Here is an 18,920-nt window from a genome sequence, read left to right on the forward strand (position 1 = left end):
AGGAGAGCCTGACAAAATGCTGCATTATAATCCAAGTAATATCCACAGGTCATCCACCTCCAGCCTACAGTGTCAAATAATGTAAGGGAATAGGATTGTTCTGAATAAGAGAGGTTCTTATTTCTCATGTCTCTTTGAAAAGGATGTGAGATTTACCTGACTTGGCAATTAATTAGTTGACTGCTACTAGAGAAACCAACTCAGTGAAACAGATCTGCACTGCTTCTAGCAGTTAAATAATTCAATTGGCGAATAATTTAAAAGGCTTTAGCTTCAGTAGGTTGTGGTGGTGAAGATACCCTGCCTGCACCTCCCTCCATCCACAGTCTACACTCTCACATTAATAACACCATTCATTATCAAAGTGGACTGTCAGAGAGCAAGGTTTCTAAATGCTCCACTGCCCAGGAGTGGATTTTAATAGCAGCTCTAAAATGAGGAGGAAAAGACTCATCTCTCTTATAGCTTCTTATTTACCGAAACGTTAGGATTGCCTTTACAAAATGACTTGTTTTGTTCAGAGATGTTGAATCATATCAGGTTGTTTGAACACTGTGCTGGTGCATAATGAGAAGTTTCTACAAGTGTCACAGCTAAGCAGGTATAATGTTACGGCAACACTGGGCCAGGGATAAAGGCCGTGTTGGGACATTTAAACCATGAGTTTAAAAAGAGGAGACTAGGTTGCTTTATTGGTTTTGGAGAGTGTTGCTGTGTATGGAGTGTCGTGATTGGATGGATGAGAGGAGCTATGGATGACTGGTGGAGTGGAGCTGGGTGAGTGTCTCTGTTGTGGCCTAATTTGTGTGTCTGAGGTGCTTGTGAAAGCTGCACCTGCGTGTTGGACTGAGCTGTGGACCTAAGCTTTCTGCACAGTTGATTCACTTGTGTTTGTGTTAGACTCAAGTGATAGATCCCCACCTCTCTTACCTGTGTGTGTTCTTGCGATGGTCCCAGGTGCGCACCCTGGCGAGGACAGATGAGGCTCGAGGTCTGCTGTGGCTGATGGAGGAGGAGGCTGTGCAGCCAGGGGGCTCTGAGGACACTCTGCTGGAGAGATTCTTCAGCTACTATGGCCCCGACCAGGGGGACAACAAGGGACACGCCCTGCTCCTGAAGAGTGACAAGCCGCATCACTTCCTGTTGGGCCACAGCCACGGGACAGACTGGGTGGAGTACGATGCTCAGGGTTGGCTGAACCACGCCAAGCAGAACCCCGCCTCCCAGAACGCTGCCACTCTGCTGCAGGACTCACAGAAGTACACATTTAATTCACTGATTGATTGTTCTCCACAGTAGCACTTTACAAAGAAAATATACTTACCTCTTTGTCTCTCTCTCTCTCTCTCTCTCTCTCTCTCTCTCTCTCTCTCTCTCTCTCTCTCTCTCTCTCTCTCTCCCACTCACTCACTCACTCACTCACTCACTCACTCACTCACTCACTCACTCACTCACTCACTCACTCACTCACTCACTCACTCACTCACTCACTCACTCACTCACTCACTCACTCACACACACACAGGAAGAACATCAGCAGTCTGTTCTCTAGTCGTAGTGGAGGGCCCACAGTGCTGTCTGGCTCCATCGCAGGGCTGGAGGGGGGATCTCAGCTGGCCCTCCGCAGAGCCACTAGCATGAGGAAGACCTTCACCACTGGCATGGCCGCTGTCAAGAAGAAGAGCCTCTGTATCCAGATCAAACTGCAAGTGGTGAGTGGAGTGGTTTCTATCCTACCCAAGGCCTACCTCTGCTTCCTCTTTGAAAGGGTTTAGGCCCAAGTTGCTCTTAAGAACTTTGTATGACAATTGTGTTATTCAAATAAAACTATATTAACATGTATTTATACATGCAAATGTGTACAAATTTAAATGTGTGTGTGTGTGTGTGTGTGTGTGTGTGTGTGTGTGTGTGTGTGTGTGTGTGTTAATGCGTTAACTCCCTGCCCTCCGTCTCCCCAGGATGCTCTGCTGGACACGGTGCGCAGGTCCAGGGTTCACTTTGTCCACTGCCTGCTGCCCAAGGCAGACGCGGTGGGAGTTGGCATGGAGCAGCGCGTGACCCATGGAGAGAGCTGCGACTCAGGCCTCATGCAGCTGGATGTGGGCCTCCTGAGGGCTCAACTCCGTGGATCTAAGCTTATCGACGCCTTGCGCATCTACAGACAAGGTAAGACACCACTCAAGTCAAGCTAAGTCATGGGAGAGGGACAGTTTCCCCCTTAATTCTGAACTGTATGAGAAATAAAAATGATTTGATAAATGTTGACCTTGTTCTGCCTTTTCCATAAAGGATACCCTGATCACATGGTGTTCTCCGAGTTCAGACGGCGCTTTGACGTGCTGGTGCCCCACCTGACCAAAAAGCACGGACGCCACTACATGGTCACAGACGAGAAGAGGGTGAGTGTCGAGGCGTTCCCTCCACGAATGATAATATAGCCTCCCTCTTTTCTCTCTCTCCTTCCCTTCCCCCTCCTAGATCTTCTCTTGTGTGTAATTAATTATGATTAGGTTGGCTGGCAGCATGCGGCTGGTGTGCTGATTAATTACGTGCCTCCTCTCTGTCCTCCCCTTCCATCTCTTCCTCCTCTCTCTCTGTCTTCAGTACCTACAGCTATTAGCATACCCTACCTACTCAGATGTGTGCTTAAAACTTCTGAATCCAGTAAACATATTTTCAGATGTAGAAATTTTCAGCTGGAAATGAAGAAATGGTATAGACATTCTCTTGGCTGAAATTGTATTTTTATTGTTGTGTAAGAAGGTTGTGTTTTTGAAGTAGAGCTGTTAAAGAGGTCCTCTCTGTCACAGCTAAAACATACAGTGAGCTATAGAAGAGTTAAAGAGGAAACCAGACTCCTTGGAGACATACTTAGGAAGAATAGCCTGCTCAGAAATAATGAATGGACAAAAAGGTACTTCATTCTCTGGATATAGACAGACTGAGAGAGAGGGAGGAGAGAGAAAGAAAGCAAGAGGGAGTAAGAGGTTTCCCCCTGCGTCAGCATCTTAGGAAATGTATTTTTATTTCCCAGACAGAACTCAAACAGAGCCCTCTCTCTCAGAGCTAGAAACCTGTCTGTCTCTTCATCTTAGCTTGGGCTGTATGGCTGGGTTGCTGTGTTGTTGTGTTCCTGTGTTACTGTGTTGCTGTGTTACTGTGTTGCTGTGGCTGAAGTGGATTTATCCTCCACTGAGCCTGTTTACCTCCCAGATCCAGTAATCCTGCGGAGATCCTCTGCCAACAGTCCTTTAAGTAACTGTCCACTATCCACTTTTAAATGTTCATATTATGTTAGCTCATACTCAAATAATGTGGTTGACTCATCCTATACTTGTATTTGTGGCCTAAGCATACATTGGAGAGAAAATACTTCAAAAAACCCCACCTCATAGAGACTTTAAAAATCTAAAGCTTTCTCTTTCCTCAGCGTGGATGATGTCATCCTCCTGAGGAGGCTAAGCTGACCAATCAGTGGGCTACTCGTGTGAATACTGTTAATGACCGACATACACCCACAACATTCTGTTTTTGGAGTACGCCCACACCATTCCAACACAGTAAAGCTGCTTTTTAACATATTTAATTGAAACATTTTGGAAGGAAAACTATTTCACTCATATTGTAATTAATCACAGGTCATATTTCATAGAAATCTGGAAACACTGGACAGTTTCTTTAAAACAGCTGATTCCCTTCAAGTTAACTCCCATCCTCCCCCTTGAGGCTTCAGCTATCTTCCAACTTCACTTTGTAGTCAAACTTTAAAGACCCTCCTCCTCCTCCACCTCTCCTGAGACCGCTTTAGATACAGTCCATATTTAGACTGAATTGGGGGTTACAGCTTGGTGCCGTAGCTGAGTTGTTTTGGTCTGCAGTCTCCTGGTGGATAGGCTGATGTTAGTGGAGTGTGCCTGTTGCTATGGTGCTGTGTGCAGTCCTTTGGGGCGAAGACAGAGGGATGGTGACTTTACGGGAGGGAGCACTGTCTGTCTGTTTGTCCATTTCTGTTGATCTCTTCATTGATCTGTCTGTCCGTTTTATCGGTTTGTTTCAGGCTGTGGAGGAGCTGTTGGAGTCTCTGGACTTGGAGAACAGCAGTTACCACATGGGCCTGAGCAGGGTAAGTAACACACACACACCGACAGACAGACGGACGGACGGACGGACGTATGTATAAGCCATTAATACATGCTTTGTAAAAGTGTTATGACTACAGGAGACACTATGACAATAGGTGTGAAGGCTTGGTACAGTCTAAATCAGGCCCTAGGTGTTATGTCTCTGCCTGGGAGGGACAGCTGTTTACCCAGCATGCCCTTCTCTTTAGAATCATAGGTCTGTCGCTGTGGCACTGGTTCCTAGCTGCCGCTGGGTCCCTGGGCTGGCAGCCTTTGTCTTTTAGTTGGCGGTTGGCAACCCCCCCCCACACACACACACACACACACTGATCAGGCTTGACTTTCAGTTGGGCCAGGGAAGGTTGCTCCACAGTTCTTCTGCTTCTTCAGAAAAAAATATGTCTGGCTTACTCTTTGTTGTTGTCCCTTCTGTTGCTCCCTGTAGCCATTGATTTTGGCAGGCGACTGCTCTCTTTGTTTGTGGCGCTTTGCCGTGGCGTGCCGATAACCCTCCACAAACACCAATCAGCACAGTGAGATTCAAACCTTTCAGATGCAAAATAGAAAATCCAAAGGAAAGGACGGGCTGATGAATGGCTAATTAGCAGAGGAGGCTTTTTCAGAATGTCCATAGAATAGAGGACAGTGGGAAGTTTTGTTCTGAAGTAGACAGTAGGAAAAGTAGGTTTATGGAAGTTTTGTTCTGAAGTAGACAGTAGGAAAAGTAGGTTTATGGAAGTTTTGTTCTGAAGTAGACAGTAGGAAAAGTAGGTTTATGGAAGTTTTGTTCTGAAGTAGACAGTAGGAAAAGTAGGTTTATGGAAGTTTTGTTCTGAAGTAGACAGTAGGAAAAGTATGTTTTGGGAAGTGTGTGTGTGTGTGTGTGTGTGTGTGTGTGTGTGTGTGTGTGTGTGTGTGTGTGTGTGTGTGTGTGTGTGTGTGTGTGTGTGTGTGTGTGTGTGTGTGTGTGTGTGTGTGTGTGTGTGTGTGTGTGTGCCTTTCCATCTCTCATCATGCAAAGAAAAACACCAAGCCCCAACTGAGCCACTGGAACGGCCCACGACCTCAGTCAACCTTTAGAGTTGCATTCAGAGACCACGAGGTCCAATATGTTCCTTCGTCCACGCTGACTGTCATTGCTAGGCAGAAGCTCATCCCGCTAGGGGGGAAGGCCTGTGTGACTGGGCCTTTTACTGTTACACATCACACATCCCATTGGCGTTGCTCTGTGCATCACTAGCGGGTTGTGATGGTGGGCGAGAGCGTTACAAGCTGGAGAGTGTTCTCTCAGCTCCTCGTTGTGATGTGTCTGTGTTCTACTCAGTCTACTGCATAGGAATAGGCAAAGACAAGGGGTGATACCTAGTCAGTTGCACAACTGAATGCATTCAACTGAAATGTGTCTTCCACATTTAACCCAACCCCTCTGAATCGGGGGGGGCTGCCTTCATCAACATCCACGTCATCGGCACCCGGGAAACAGTTGGAAGTGTGCATTAATGCAAGCATACCATGCAAGCTGTTGATTTGTTAACATGTCATTTTGGATCCATTTAACAGAATGCCCATACAGTGTGTGATAAATCCTCTACTGCTGACAATAGAGGAAGCAAACTCAATCCGATGTTCTCTGGAGGTATAGACAACCTCTCCAGGCGGAGTCGTTGCACTACAGCAGAGAAGTGTGGGTGTGTTAGTGTTGTGTGGTTTCACCGCGCCCAGCCCACTCTCTGCATGTGCTATTGGCTTGACTGTACACACGGGCTCTGAACTTTGATTGTCTGTGCTGGGTAAAGTGTTTTCTCTCATCCTGTGCCTCTGATAGAGGATAATAGGTTGTTAAGGGCCCTGGAGTACTGTGTTAGATCAGTCCTGATGCATCATGATGCAGTTTCTGCATAACACCACCACAGCTCTCGTCTTGAGGAGCCGCTTGGTGAAATCTGAACAAAACACTCTGTAGACTAACCATCTCAATTGTTTTAGAGTTGAAGGAAACACAGTGCCTCTGACTAACTGAAGATGACGGCTAAATCCAAGAGAAGTTTCTCCACAACTCTACCTGTCGTTTTAGTTTCCCCAGAAACTTCCTGTCTTTGTTATTTTCCTTACTGTAGCCGTGGCAGCCGCATGTGTTGTTAACACAAGGGAGTTTTAATGAGGATTTTGTGAAGTTAAGCATAGCTCTTCCACTAACACTATTAGCATGCTAATGCAATTCAGCAACATTCAAAGAGTTTGATGAGCTCTCAGCTCTGGCTTGACAAACTGTAGAGAAGTCCATCAGCAGCTCCCCACCCAATCTCCCAGAGCAGATCAGAGAATGGAAATGACTCTAAAGCGTTTCAGGTAATCCAACTAAATTTAAAGCCCCCAAAGTAAACGGCATTGAAATGCAAAGTAAACGCAGGACTTGATGTAGTTGATATGCAATCCCTGAATCCCAGATGTATGGTTGAAGATCTTTAGGGGGATTCCAACTCCCTGAATCATGGAAAAACAAATTATTGTAATTATTTGTTTGTATGCTTCAATGCCCCCAAATGAAAAAGTTGCAAATATTCCGTTTCATGTTTACATTACTTCTATTCCATAGTATTGTGCAACCTTGCACACACACATGCTCCCTGTCTGACTTCAATACAATTCACTTTCGTGTCAGTATCTAACTGTCCCTGTCTCTCACCAGGTGTTCTTCAGAGCGGGTACCCTGGCCAAACTGGAGGAGCAGAGAGATGTCCAGACCAGACGCAACATCACCATGTTCCAGGCTTCTTGCAGAGGATACCTGGCCAGACAGGCTTTCAAGAAGAGGAAGGTGAGTGAGCCCTCTCAACCCAGTTCTTACCAACCAGATCTTAGATCAGCAAAATGGACGGTTTCGTGCCCCTCGACCACGTCACACAGTGCACTGTTGGTTCCTAATGCCTACACTTTCAAAGCCGATGCCTGTCGTTGTCTTAGAAGAGCTGTGTATCCCTTGCCAGTACAGAAAGTGCTTGTGTCAGTGTTGTTTTACTCTTCTCTTTGTTCGCCGCCTCAGACAATGTCTTGGGAAAACTCTGAAAGGAACTGAAGCTTCCCATTCGATCATATGGTTATTTGTCCCCTACGACACGTTCTAATTTATCTTCCGTTATAGTGAAGTTAGTCAATGTGTTGCCATGAAAACCAAAGAGAAGACACGTGTGCTTCTTTCCGAGAGGAAGAGAATATTCCCATGGAAGCATTAGAATGATAGTCTCCCTCTCTCTCTACCCTCTCTCTACCCCCTCTCTCTACCATCTTCTCTCGCTCTCTCTCTGCCTCGTATTAATGGCATGCTCTCGCTCCATTGCTAGCTCTGCCACCCACATCTGTGGGGCGGTTTAGCGGCTCACTAAATCAGAAGTTCATCAGAGCACAGTGTCATAAATCCATCCTGTCTCTGCTGGCCCCCGGCCCAGCAGATAGCCTTCCATCTGCTCCTCCTGCTCCTCTGGGACACACACACACACACACACACACACACATGTCCCCTCAATCACAGCCTTATCGATTACCGCACCAGAACACACACACCTCGCCTTGTTCCCTGCCCTCTCAGCCTCTCCCTCCATTTTAGCATTCCTCTCTGTCTCTCACTCTAACCTGACCTCTGATCTATCTAGGGGTGATGAGGGTTAAAAAGAAAAGGACTGACACGCCTATAGTACAGGCTCTCTCCTTACCTATTTGAATAGTAATACCTTTATTTATACAGTGGTGGGGGAAACTAGAAGACTGGTCTTTCTACAGGGTGAGATTATTATTGTAGACGCCTGTCATAATCCGTGGTCCAGTCATGAGGGATTGGAGAGAGACACTGCAGGGACAGAGCTGTATGTGTGTGTGTTAGGCGGATGACAACAGCCCACATACACCCTATATGCCCCACCACACCAGAGTGAGCATGCCGACCAGGGATATAACACCCTCCACTGAATGACTGGAACCACCGGTGGGGATCTATTCAGCTCTGTGTGTTGTCCTGTACTGTGTGTGTTTGTGTGTGGGGGTGCTTGTCTGTGTACGTGAGGGTGTGAGAGAGTGGTTAGTGTGAATTAACTGTGTAGCAGTAGCCTACGTGTGAGTCTTGGTGTGTCCATGTGTGTTTGGACAGATTGGGCTTCGACCGCTGTCTTCCCAGTCCCTGCCATCCCCATCTCTGGTAGTTATTTTGCCGCTGAGCTGGGCTCAAGGTTGCTGTCTTTAAGTTGCTTTTCAAGGACAGTGGGCTTCTCTTTACTGCTTTGCCTGTTTCATTTGAGTGCTGCCTCTTTCTATAAGTAACACAAGTTGTTTATCCTGATTGTTTGTTTTGATTTAGGAACAGGATATTGATATTTTCCTTTGTTTTCCGAAGTGTTTAGTTGTAAACGACTCCATTAAGAGTGATTGTCATTCCTCACAGTGACTGGCTGAGGGTCAGACTGGAATGGAGAGGGTTGTGTAATGCTGGGAGGTAGTTCTTCAAGGGTTCAAGAAGTTGGACCCGTTCTGAAATGGACTTGGGGCTTTCCCACCCAGACCCGATATGCATAAATATATATTTTTTAAATGTAGAGACCCGTTCCTAACAGACCCGAGGACAACTAGAACCGTTCCTTATAGACCTGGTTGGATCCAGACGCTATCCGAGTGAGGGAAGCAGTAGAAAAGCACTTTTTAAAGCTACTTGATTAACCAGAGCTGATAAAGCACGAGATGAGGGAGAGAAAGAGGAGCCGCTCTAGCATGCGGGGGAGGGAGGGAGGGAGGGATGAGAGACAGCAACCAACCAAGCAGACTCTCACTACAGTAGACTAATAGCTGCCATAGCTAGGTTATTTATCATCAAACATCTTCCACTGATTAGATATCTCCTAACTTTTGCCACACACGGAGGCTCTATGATTGTAGCCTATTGCCGCTTTGATGACTTATGATTGGCCAATAACAAGCTACACACGCCACACTCCTCTCGTGAAAAGCAAGAGCAGCAAATGAAAAATGTCTCTCTCTCTACTGCAGCAGTCACCTTTGGATCTGTACAGGCCGTTCCGGACAAGTTAGTTAAAATTACACATACCCGAGACCCGTGACAATCATATCAGATCCGACCCACCCGTTACGTTATTTAGAACTTTGTGTCCGGACCTGCTCGGGTACCAGATTGAGTCTCGGGTACAGGTGGATCCGTGAAGACCTCTACTGAGAGGCCCAGGGGAAGACGGGGAACAATATCACCACGACAAAGGCTTTTGTGAGCCAACGTTCTGCATAACAATGTGTTTCGGTGTACAGTACAGGACACTACCCTCCAGCAGTTCTGAAAGGTACAGTACAGGACACTACCCTCCAGCAGTTCTGAAAGGTACAGTACAGGACACTACCCTCCAGCAGTTCTGAAAAGTACAGTACAGGACACTACCCTCCAGCAGTTCTGAAAGGTACAGTACAGGATACTACCCTCCAGCAGTTCTGAAAGGTACAGTACAGGACACTACCCTCCAGCAGTTCTGAAAGGTACAGAACAGGACACTACCCTCCAGCAGTTCTGAAAGGTACAGTACAGGACACTACCCTCCAGCAGTTCTGAAAGGTACAGTACAGGACACTACCCTCCAGCAGTTCTGAAAGGTACAGTACAGGACACTACCCTCCAGCAGTTCTGAAAGGTACAGTACAGGACCCTACCCTCCAGCAGTTCTGAAAGGTACAGTACAGGACACTACCCTCCAGCAGTTCTGAAAGGTACAGAACAGGAACCTACCCTCCAGCAGTTCTGGTAGTTACAGTACAGGACCCTACCCTCCAGCAGTTCTGAAAGGTGCAGTACAGGACCCTACCCTCCAGCAGTTCTGAAAGGTACAGTACAGGACACTACCCTCCAGCAGTTCTGAAAGGTACCGTACAGGACCCTACCCTCCAGCAGTTCTGAAAGGTACAGTACAGGATACTACCCTCCAGCAGTTCTGAAAGGTACAGTACAGGACACTACCCTCCAGCAGTTCTGAAAGGTACAGTACAGGACACTACCCTCCAGCAGTTCTGAAAGGTACAGTACAGGACACTACCCTCCAGCAGTTCTGAAAGGTACAGTCCAGGACACTACCCTCCAGCAGTTCTGAAAGGTATAGTACAGAACAGGACCCTACCCTCCAGCAGTTCTGAAAGGTACAGTACAGGACACTACCCTCCAGCAGTTCTGAAAGGTACAGTACAGGACACTACCCTCCAGCAGTTCTGAAAAGTACAGTACAGGACACTACCCTCCAGCAGTTCTGAAAGGTACAGTACAGGACACTACCCTCCAGCAGTTCTGAAAAGTACAGTACAGGACACTACCCTCCAGCAGTTCTGAAAGGTACAGTACAGGACACTACCCTCCAGCAGTTCTGAAAAGTACAGTACAGGACACTACCCTCCAGCAGTTCTGAAAGGTACAGTACAGGATACTACCCTCCAGCAGTTCTGAAAAGTACAGTACAGGACACTACCCTCCAGCAGTTCTGAAAGGTATAGTACAGAACAGAACCCTACCCTCCAGCAGTTCTGAAAGGTACAGTACAGGACACTACCCTCCAGCAGTTCTGAAAGGTACAGTACAGGACACTACCCTCCAGCAGTTCTGAAAAGTACAGTACAGGACCCTACCCTCCAGCAGTTCTGAAAGGTACAGTACAGGACACTACCCTCCAGCAGTTCTGAAAGGTACAGTACAGGATACTACCCTCCAGCAGTTCTGAAAAGTACAGTACAGGACACTACCCTCCAGCAGTTCTGAAAGGTATAGTACAGAACAGGACCCTACCCTCCAGCAGTTCTGAAAGGTACAGTACAGGACACTACCCTCCAGCAGTTCTGAAAGGTACAGTACAGGACCCTACCCTCCAGCAGTTCTGAAAGGTACAGTACAGGACCCTACCCTCCAGCAGTTCTGAAAGGTACAGTACAGGACCCTACCCTCCAGCAGTTCTGAAAGGTATAGTACAGGACACTACCCTCCAGCAGTTCTGGTAGTTACAGTACAGGACACTACCCTCCAGCAGTTCTGAAAAGTACAGTACAGGACACTACCCTCCAGCAGTTCTGGTAGTTACAGTACAGGACACTACCCTCCAGCAGTTCTGAAAGTTACAGTACAGGACACTACCCTCCAGCAGTTCTGGTAGTTACAGTACAGGACACTACCCTCCAGCAGTTCTGAAAGGTACAGTACAGGACACTACGCTCCAGCAGTTCTGAAAGGTACAGTACAGGACACTACCCTCCAGCAGTTCTGAAAAGTACAGTACAGGACACTACCCTCCAGCAGTTCTGAAAGGTACAGTACAGGACACTACCCTCCAGCAGTTCTGAAAAGTACAGTACAGGACACTACCCTCCAGCAGTTCTGAAAGGTACAGTACAGGACACTACCCTCCAGCAGTTCTGAAAGGTACAGTACAGGACACTACCCTCCAGCAGTTCTGAAAGGTACAGTACAGGATACTACCCTCCAGCAGTTCTGAAAAGTACAGTACAGGACACTACCCTCCAGCAGTTCTGAAAGGTATAGTACAGAACAGGACCCTACCCTCCAGCAGTTCTGAAAGGTACAGTACAGGACACTACCCTCCAGCAGTTCTGAAAGGTACAGTACAGGACACTACCCTCCAGCAGTTCTGAAAAGTACAGTACAGGACACTACCCTCCAGCAGTTCTGAAAGGTACAGTACAGGACCCTACCCTCCAGCAGTTCTGAAAGGTATAGTACAGGACACTACCCTCCAGCAGTTCTGGTAGTTACAGTACAGGACACTACCCTCCAGCAGTTCTGAAAAGTACAGTACAGGACACTACCCTCCAGCAGTTCTGGTAGTTACAGTACAGGACACCACTACCCTCCAGCAGTTCTGAAAGTTACAGTACAGGACACTACCCTCCAGCAGTTCTGGTAGTTACAGTACAGGACACTACCCTCCAGCAGTTCTGAAAGGTACAGTACAGGACACTACGCTCCAGCAGTTCTGAAAGGTACAGTACAGGACACTACGCTCCAGCAGTTCTGAAAAGTACAGTACAGGACACTACCCTCCAGCAGTTCTGAAATGTACAGTACAGGACACTACCCTCCAGCAGTTCTGAAAAGTACAGTACAGGACACTACCCTCCAGCAGTTCTGAAAGGTACAGTACAGGACACTACCCTCCAGCAGTTCTGAAAGGTACAGTACAGGACACTACCCTCCAGCAGTTCTGAAAAGTACAGTACAGGACACTACCCTCCAGCAGTTCTGAAAGGTACAGTACAGGACACTACCCTCCAGCAGTTCTGAAAAGTACAGTACAGGACACTACCCTCCAGCAGTTCTGAAAGGTACAGTACAGGATACTACCCTCCAGCAGTTCTGAAAAGTACAGTACAGGACACTACCCTCCAGCAGTTCTGAAAGGTACAGTACAGGACACTACCCTCCAGCAGTTCTGAAAGGTACAGTACAGGACACTACCCTCCAGCAGTTCTGAAAGGTACAGTACAGGATACTACCCTCCAGCAGTTCTGAAAGGTACAGTACAGGACACTACCCTCCAGCAGTTCTGAAAGGTACAGAACAGGACACTACCCTCCAGCAGTTCTGAAAGGTACAGTACAGGACACTACCCTCCAGCAGTTCTGAAAGGTACAGTACAGGACACTACCCTCCAGCAGTTCTGAAAGGTACAGTACAGGACACTACCCTCCAGCAGTTCTGAAAGGTACAGAACAGGAACCTACCCTCCAGCAGTTCTGGTAGTTACAGTACAGGACCCTACCCTCCAGCAGTTCTGAAAGGTGCAGTACAGGACCCTACCCTCCAGCAGTTCTGAAAGGTACAGTACAGGACACTACCCTCCAGCAGTTCTGAAAGGTACAGGACAGGACTACCCTCCAGCAGTTCTGAAAGGTACAGTACAGGATACTACCCTCCAGCAGTTCTGAAAGGTACAGTACAGGACACTACCCTCCAGCAGTTCTGAAAGGTACAGTACAGGACACTACCCTCCAGCAGTTCTGAAAGGTACAGTACAGGACACTACCCTCCAGCAGTTCTGAAAGGTACAGTCCAGGACACTACCCTCCAGCAGTTCTGAAAGGTATAGTACAGAACAGGACCCTACCCTCCAGCAGTTCTGAAAGGTACAGTACAGGACACTACCCTCCAGCAGTTCTGAAAAGTACAGTACAGGACACTACCCTCCAGCAGTTCTGAAAGGTACAGTACAGGATACTACCCTCCAGCAGTTCTGAAAAGTACAGTACAGGACACTAGCCTCCAGCAGTTCTGAAAAGTACAGGACACTACCCTCCAGCAGTTCTGAAAGGTACAGTACAGGACACTACCCTCCAGCAGTTCTGAAAAGTACAGTACAGGACACTACCCTCCAGCAGTTCTGAAAGGTACAGTACAGGATACTACCCTCCAGCAGTTCTGAAAAGTACAGTACAGGACCCTACCCTCCAGCAGTTCTGAAAGGTACAGTACAGGACACTACCCTCCAGCAGTGCTGAAAAGTACAGTACAGGACACTACCCTCCAGCAGTTCTGAAAAGTACAGTACAGGATACTACCCTCCAGCAGTTCTGAAAGGTACAGTACAGGACACTACCCTCCAGCAGTTCTGAAAGGTACAGTACAGGATACTACCCTCCAGCAGTTCTGAAAAGTACAGTACAGGACACTACCCTCCAGCAGTTCTGAAAGGTATAGTACAGAACAGGACCCTACCCTCCAGCAGTTCTGAAAGGTACAGTACAGGACACTACCCTCCAGCAGTTCTGAAAGGTACAGTACAGGACACTACCCTCCAGCAGTTCTGAAAGGTACAGTACAGGACCCTACCCTCCAGCAGTTCTGAAAGGTACAGTACAGGACCCTACCCTCCAGCAGTTCTGAAAGGTACAGTACAGGACCCTACCCTCCAGCAGTTCTGAAAGGTACAGTACAGGACACTACCCTCCAGCAGTTCTGAAAAGTACAGTACAGGACACTACCCTCCAGCAGTTCTGAAAAGTACAGTACAGGACACTACCCTCCAGCAGTTCTGAAAGGTATAGTACAGAACAGAACCCTACCCTCCAGCAGTTCTGAAAGGTACAGTGCAGGACACTACCCTCCAGCAGTTCTGAAAGGTACAGTACAGGACACTACCCTCCAGCAGTTCTGAAAAGTACAGTACAGGACACTACCCTCCAGCAGTTCTGAAAGGTACAGTACAGGACACTACCCTCCAGCAGTTCTGAAAAGTACAGTACAGGACACTACCCTCCAGCAGTTCTGGTAGTTACAGTAAGGTTTAGTTCAATGTGTTTTCATTTGATCTGATTAACAGGAAGTTGAGGTTGTTTTATTTAAGTTGAACTCAACGATTTAAGTATCTATTTAAACACACAATGAATACTTTGCACAATTCTAGCTAAGAAGCCAAGGCATGTTTTAGAGGAAAATGCGTGTTGAGGAGAGTGGTAGTAGTAAATATTTGTGAGGCTTGTGTCGTAGCAAGGTAAGCTGATTTGATATTTACAGGAAAATAAAATGTACAGCTAAACAAGCATACTCACACTTGATTACAAGGCAGTGCAGGGTGTTACATTTGAACCTTTGGCCCATATTTCTCAGAGACACAAGACACGACCATGAAAGTGTTGATTTCCTCGTCTGAACACTGACGTCCCCACTGCCCAAGAATCTATTAGTTTGTTTCTCTCTGTCTATTTGATTGCTCCGGGGGGCTCCCCGCACCTTGAAGTCCTCTCAGCCTGAGCCAAACCCTCACAGGGATTTGTTTTCAAAGAGCTTTGAGGGAGAAAAGAGAGAAAGTGATAGAGAGAGTGTTCCTTCTCTGAAACGGTGCTTCACCATGGGGGAATAGACGAATAGAAGGGATGCAGCACAGCGTTTGAAGCCCACAGCCTCCTCTCTCTTTGACATTCATGTGGATAGAACGAGTGACAGCAGGGTGAAGATGGAGGAGCATGGGGGATTCCTCCTTTCAGCCAGTCGGCCCAGAGTGTGTCTAATTAAATCGTTGCTTTAAGACAAAGCTTCTTCCCCGACTGGGAACAGGTGTGTGTCAGTGCATGCATGCGTTACATCTATGGCCTACATCTATGCATGCGTTACATCTATGTGCTCAGCAAAGGCCATGTAGCTTCCCAGACACTCAAAGGGAACTCTGTAAAGGAGAGGCAGAAGGCAGAGTAAAAAGGAAGAGAAATTAATACATTCTGCTCCGGTGTTTCTCTAAGGCCGTCAATATCTGTTTGACACAGACATATCTTCTTTCTAAAGGATGCAAGACCTTATTCTAAATCTCTCTGGTGTTGTATATGAGCTCTCTGTATGGCTGAGGAACAGGAAGATCAACACTGACACCCCCTTATTGAGTCAACACATGATTTGTTAGACTTGTTTAGGTCTAAGCATGACAAACCATCTTTAGAGGACATAACCTGCATGCCTTCTCCATCATGGCAAACCCAGTGGATGCAGTTGCATTGTGCTGTTCTAATTGGGTTGTGAGATAATGGGTGGTTTATTGGAGATGCCCATGTAGCGGGTGCTTGTAGCTCCTTCTAATGCCTTTTTAACAAGGTGCCAAAGTGGTATCGATGTTTGATTACATTTCTCTGAAGAGCTTTGTCTCAGCTCTTAAAGCCGTGAGTAGCCAGAAGAAATTTGGATTGTCTTGATTCTAGCTCGCCCAAATCGTCACACTTGATGCAAGTCTCTGTTATTGTGCTAGTTGATAATGACACTAAGCAATGCCATTTCTTATTTTCTTTATTTATCAAAAGTTATATATTTCATACAAACAGTGCATTCGGAAAGTATTCAGACCCCTTCCCTTTGTCCACATTTTGTTATGTTACAGCCTTATTCTAAAATTGATTCATAAAACATTTTCCTCATCAATACCCCATAAAGACAAAACAAAAAAACAAGTTTGTAGACATTTTTGCAAATGTATTAAAAATAAAAAACCGAAAAAAACTATTTACATAAGTATTTAGAGCCTTTTCTATGAGACTCGAAATTTAGCTCAGGTGCATCCTGTTTCCATTGAGCATCCTTGAGATGTTTCTACACTTGATTGGAGTCCACCTGTGGTAAATTCAATTTATTGGACATGATTTGGAAAGGCACTCACCTTTCTAATTAACAAAGTACAAAGAGATCCTTGATGAAAACCTGCTCCAGAGCGCTCAGGACCTCAGACTGGGGTGAAGGTTCAGCTTCCAACAGGAGAAAGATCCTAAGGACACAGCCAAGACAATGCAGGAGTGGCTTCGGGACAAGTCCTTGAGTGGCCCAGCCAGAGCCCAGACTTGAACCCGACCTAACATCGCTGGAGAGACCTGAAAGTACCTGTGCAGCGAGTCTCCCCATCCAACCTGACAGAGCTTGAGAAGATTTGCATAGAAGAATGGGAGAAACTCTGAATGTTTATGTAAATGTGATATTTCCGTTTTTTATTTGTAATAAATTTGCAAAAATTTCTAAAAAACCTATTTTTGCTTTGTCATGGGGTGTTGTTTATAGAATGAGGAGGGGGAAAAACGATTTCATTAATTTTAGAATAAGGCTGTAACGTAACAAAATGCAGAAAAATTCAAGGGGTCTGAATACTTTCAGAATGCACTGTATTTGTGATATATATATATTTCCATTTAAAAAAAACTTCAAGAATCCTACATGTTGGCAGACATAACACCAGACACAAACAAGTCCCTCTGCTCCTCTGCATGTGTTTCAGATCCAGGACCTGGCTATCCGCTGCATCCAGAAGAACATCAAGAAGAACAAGGGAGTGAAGGGCTGGGCCTGGTGGAAGGTGTTCACCACAGTACGCCCCCTTATAGAGGTCCAGCTCACAGAGGAGCAGATACGTGGCAAAGACGTGAGTACACAAACTATACACACCCTCCATCTACTGTTGATCAGGAGTGTAGTCATTACGCCAATGTCACGCATAGGTGGAATAGGTGGCAGGGAAGTCAGGCGCAGGAGTGTAAATATGGAGTCTTTTAATAAAGTTCCAAGAGTATGCTCCATAACAATAAATGTACAAACAAACAAAACATGGGTACGAGAAAACAGAAAACAGGTGTGTGGGAAGACAAGACAAAACCAATGGAAAATGAAAAAAGGATCAATGATGGCTAGAAGACCGGTGACGTCGAACGCCGAGCACCGCCCAAACAAGGAGAGGCAACGACTTCGGCAGAACTAAAAGACAGCCAAACAGTTTCAAAATATTCAGTTTGGCAACAAAAAGTATTTTTTCTATTGGACAGGTTCATCAAACATGAATGGCCCTACCTGAATCTGTCCCAGAGAAATGCTTGTTTTTGTTGCATAACAGAACGTTTTTCCGACTGTTTGGTAGTAATGATTACACCCCAGCATTTGATTTCCTTCCCCTGCTTTATAGAGACTATACAGATTTAGCTCCCTCTAATACTGTAATACATGTTCTCTCTCCCCCTCCCTCTCTCGTTCTGTCTATCTGTTCCCAGGAGGAGATCCAGCAGCTGAAAGGGAGGCTGGAGAAGGTGGACAAGGAGAGGAACGAGCTGAGACTCAACAGTGACCGCCTGGAGAGCAGGGTACACACACACACACACACAAACTGTGTTGCAGACTAATATAAGATAACACATTGTACCAGCGGATCTGTCTGTATCAATAAAGGATGAACAGATGGATGTTTTATGTCATGAAGTTGTAACTGTATTGCACTGTATGCATTAGACAGGGTGCATGTATAGTAGTAATAAACACATTATTTTCACCCTCTTGCTTATTGCAATTGTGTGTATATGCCAGATCACAGAGCTGTCGTCGGAGCTGGCAGACGAGAGGAACACAGGAGAGTCGGCCTCTCAGCTGCTGGAGTCTGAGACCTCAGAGAGACTGAGACTGGAGAAAGACATGAAGGACCTGCAGGTTAACACTGGACAAATGAGACATCCTTAACTGTTGTTGGATGTACACAATTATTTCATTCATTATTTGAACCAGACCGGTAAATGGAAAACCGATTCTGATTTGCAATGACGACCTTGCCAGTTCTGTAGGCTGCAACGTAATGGTGTGACCAGATTGTTGACCTTGCCTTCCCCAGCCTTTTAGTTTTCTATTTGGCATTTGACATGATTGTTTTTTTCAGGGTATTCCAACTGGATGGGATAGATTTTCTACTGACTGCTCAGACAGCACATGCTGATGGGCTGGGCTGGGTACAAATGACCTCGCTTCTCGAAATGAGCGATTGTGTCGTTTAGAGGAAGTGTGTGTGTGTGTGTGTGAGCAATGAGCGTGTTTGTGTGTGTACGTGCAAGTGCAATGTGAGGCCTATCTGTCAGTATTTCTAACTTGGTATATAATGTGTTTGTGTATTAATGCATGGCCTGTGATTCTCTCCCCAGACTAAGTTTGACTCGATGAAGAAGTCTATGGACTCTATGGAGATGGAGGTGATGGAGACCAGACTCCTCAGAGCCTCTGAGCTCAATGGAGAGATGGACGATGACGACACAGGTCAGCGCCACACACACACGTTTGTTTTACTATCCTTGTGGGGACCAAAACATTTATTCCCATTCAAAACCTGATTTTCTATAACCCTAAACATAACCCTTAACCTAACCCAAACCTTAATTCTAACCCTAAACTTAACCTTACCTTAACTCCTAATCCTAACCTTAATTCTAACCCTAAACCTGAAATGTCCCCACTTGTCTTGAGTTTTCCTTGTTGTACTATCCATG

General features: G+C 46.3%; 1 protein-coding gene across 22 annotated transcripts in view; it reads left to right on the plus strand.

Annotated features, from left to right (window-relative positions):
- LOC118376166 (unconventional myosin-XVIIIa-like) overlaps positions 1-18,920 on the plus strand; it is a 220,504-nt gene that overhangs the window by 135,680 nt on the left and 65,904 nt on the right. For all 22 annotated transcript variants that reach the window (XR_008136457.1, XR_008136460.1, XR_008136458.1 and 19 more), the window contains 10 exons: positions 958-1,259; positions 1,526-1,712; positions 1,962-2,169; positions 2,293-2,402; positions 4,061-4,126; positions 6,814-6,942; positions 16,904-17,047; positions 17,667-17,756; positions 17,977-18,096; positions 18,579-18,690. Coding sequence is in view for 18 of the 22 variants with exons in the window: in XM_052518612.1 (XP_052374572.1) it covers positions 958-1,259; positions 1,526-1,712; positions 1,962-2,169; positions 2,293-2,402; positions 4,061-4,126; positions 6,814-6,942; positions 16,904-17,047; positions 17,667-17,756; positions 17,977-18,096; positions 18,579-18,690 (1,468 nt within the window). In the remaining 4 variants the exon portion in view is untranslated. The remainder of the gene's footprint in view (positions 1-957; positions 1,260-1,525; positions 1,713-1,961; positions 2,170-2,292; positions 2,403-4,060; positions 4,127-6,813; positions 6,943-16,903; positions 17,048-17,666; positions 17,757-17,976; positions 18,097-18,578; positions 18,691-18,920) is intronic.

This window comes from Oncorhynchus keta, chromosome 1, assembly GCF_023373465.1.
Source record: "Oncorhynchus keta strain PuntledgeMale-10-30-2019 chromosome 1, Oket_V2, whole genome shotgun sequence".
NCBI classification, from domain to species: Eukaryota; Metazoa; Chordata; class Actinopteri; order Salmoniformes; family Salmonidae; genus Oncorhynchus; species Oncorhynchus keta.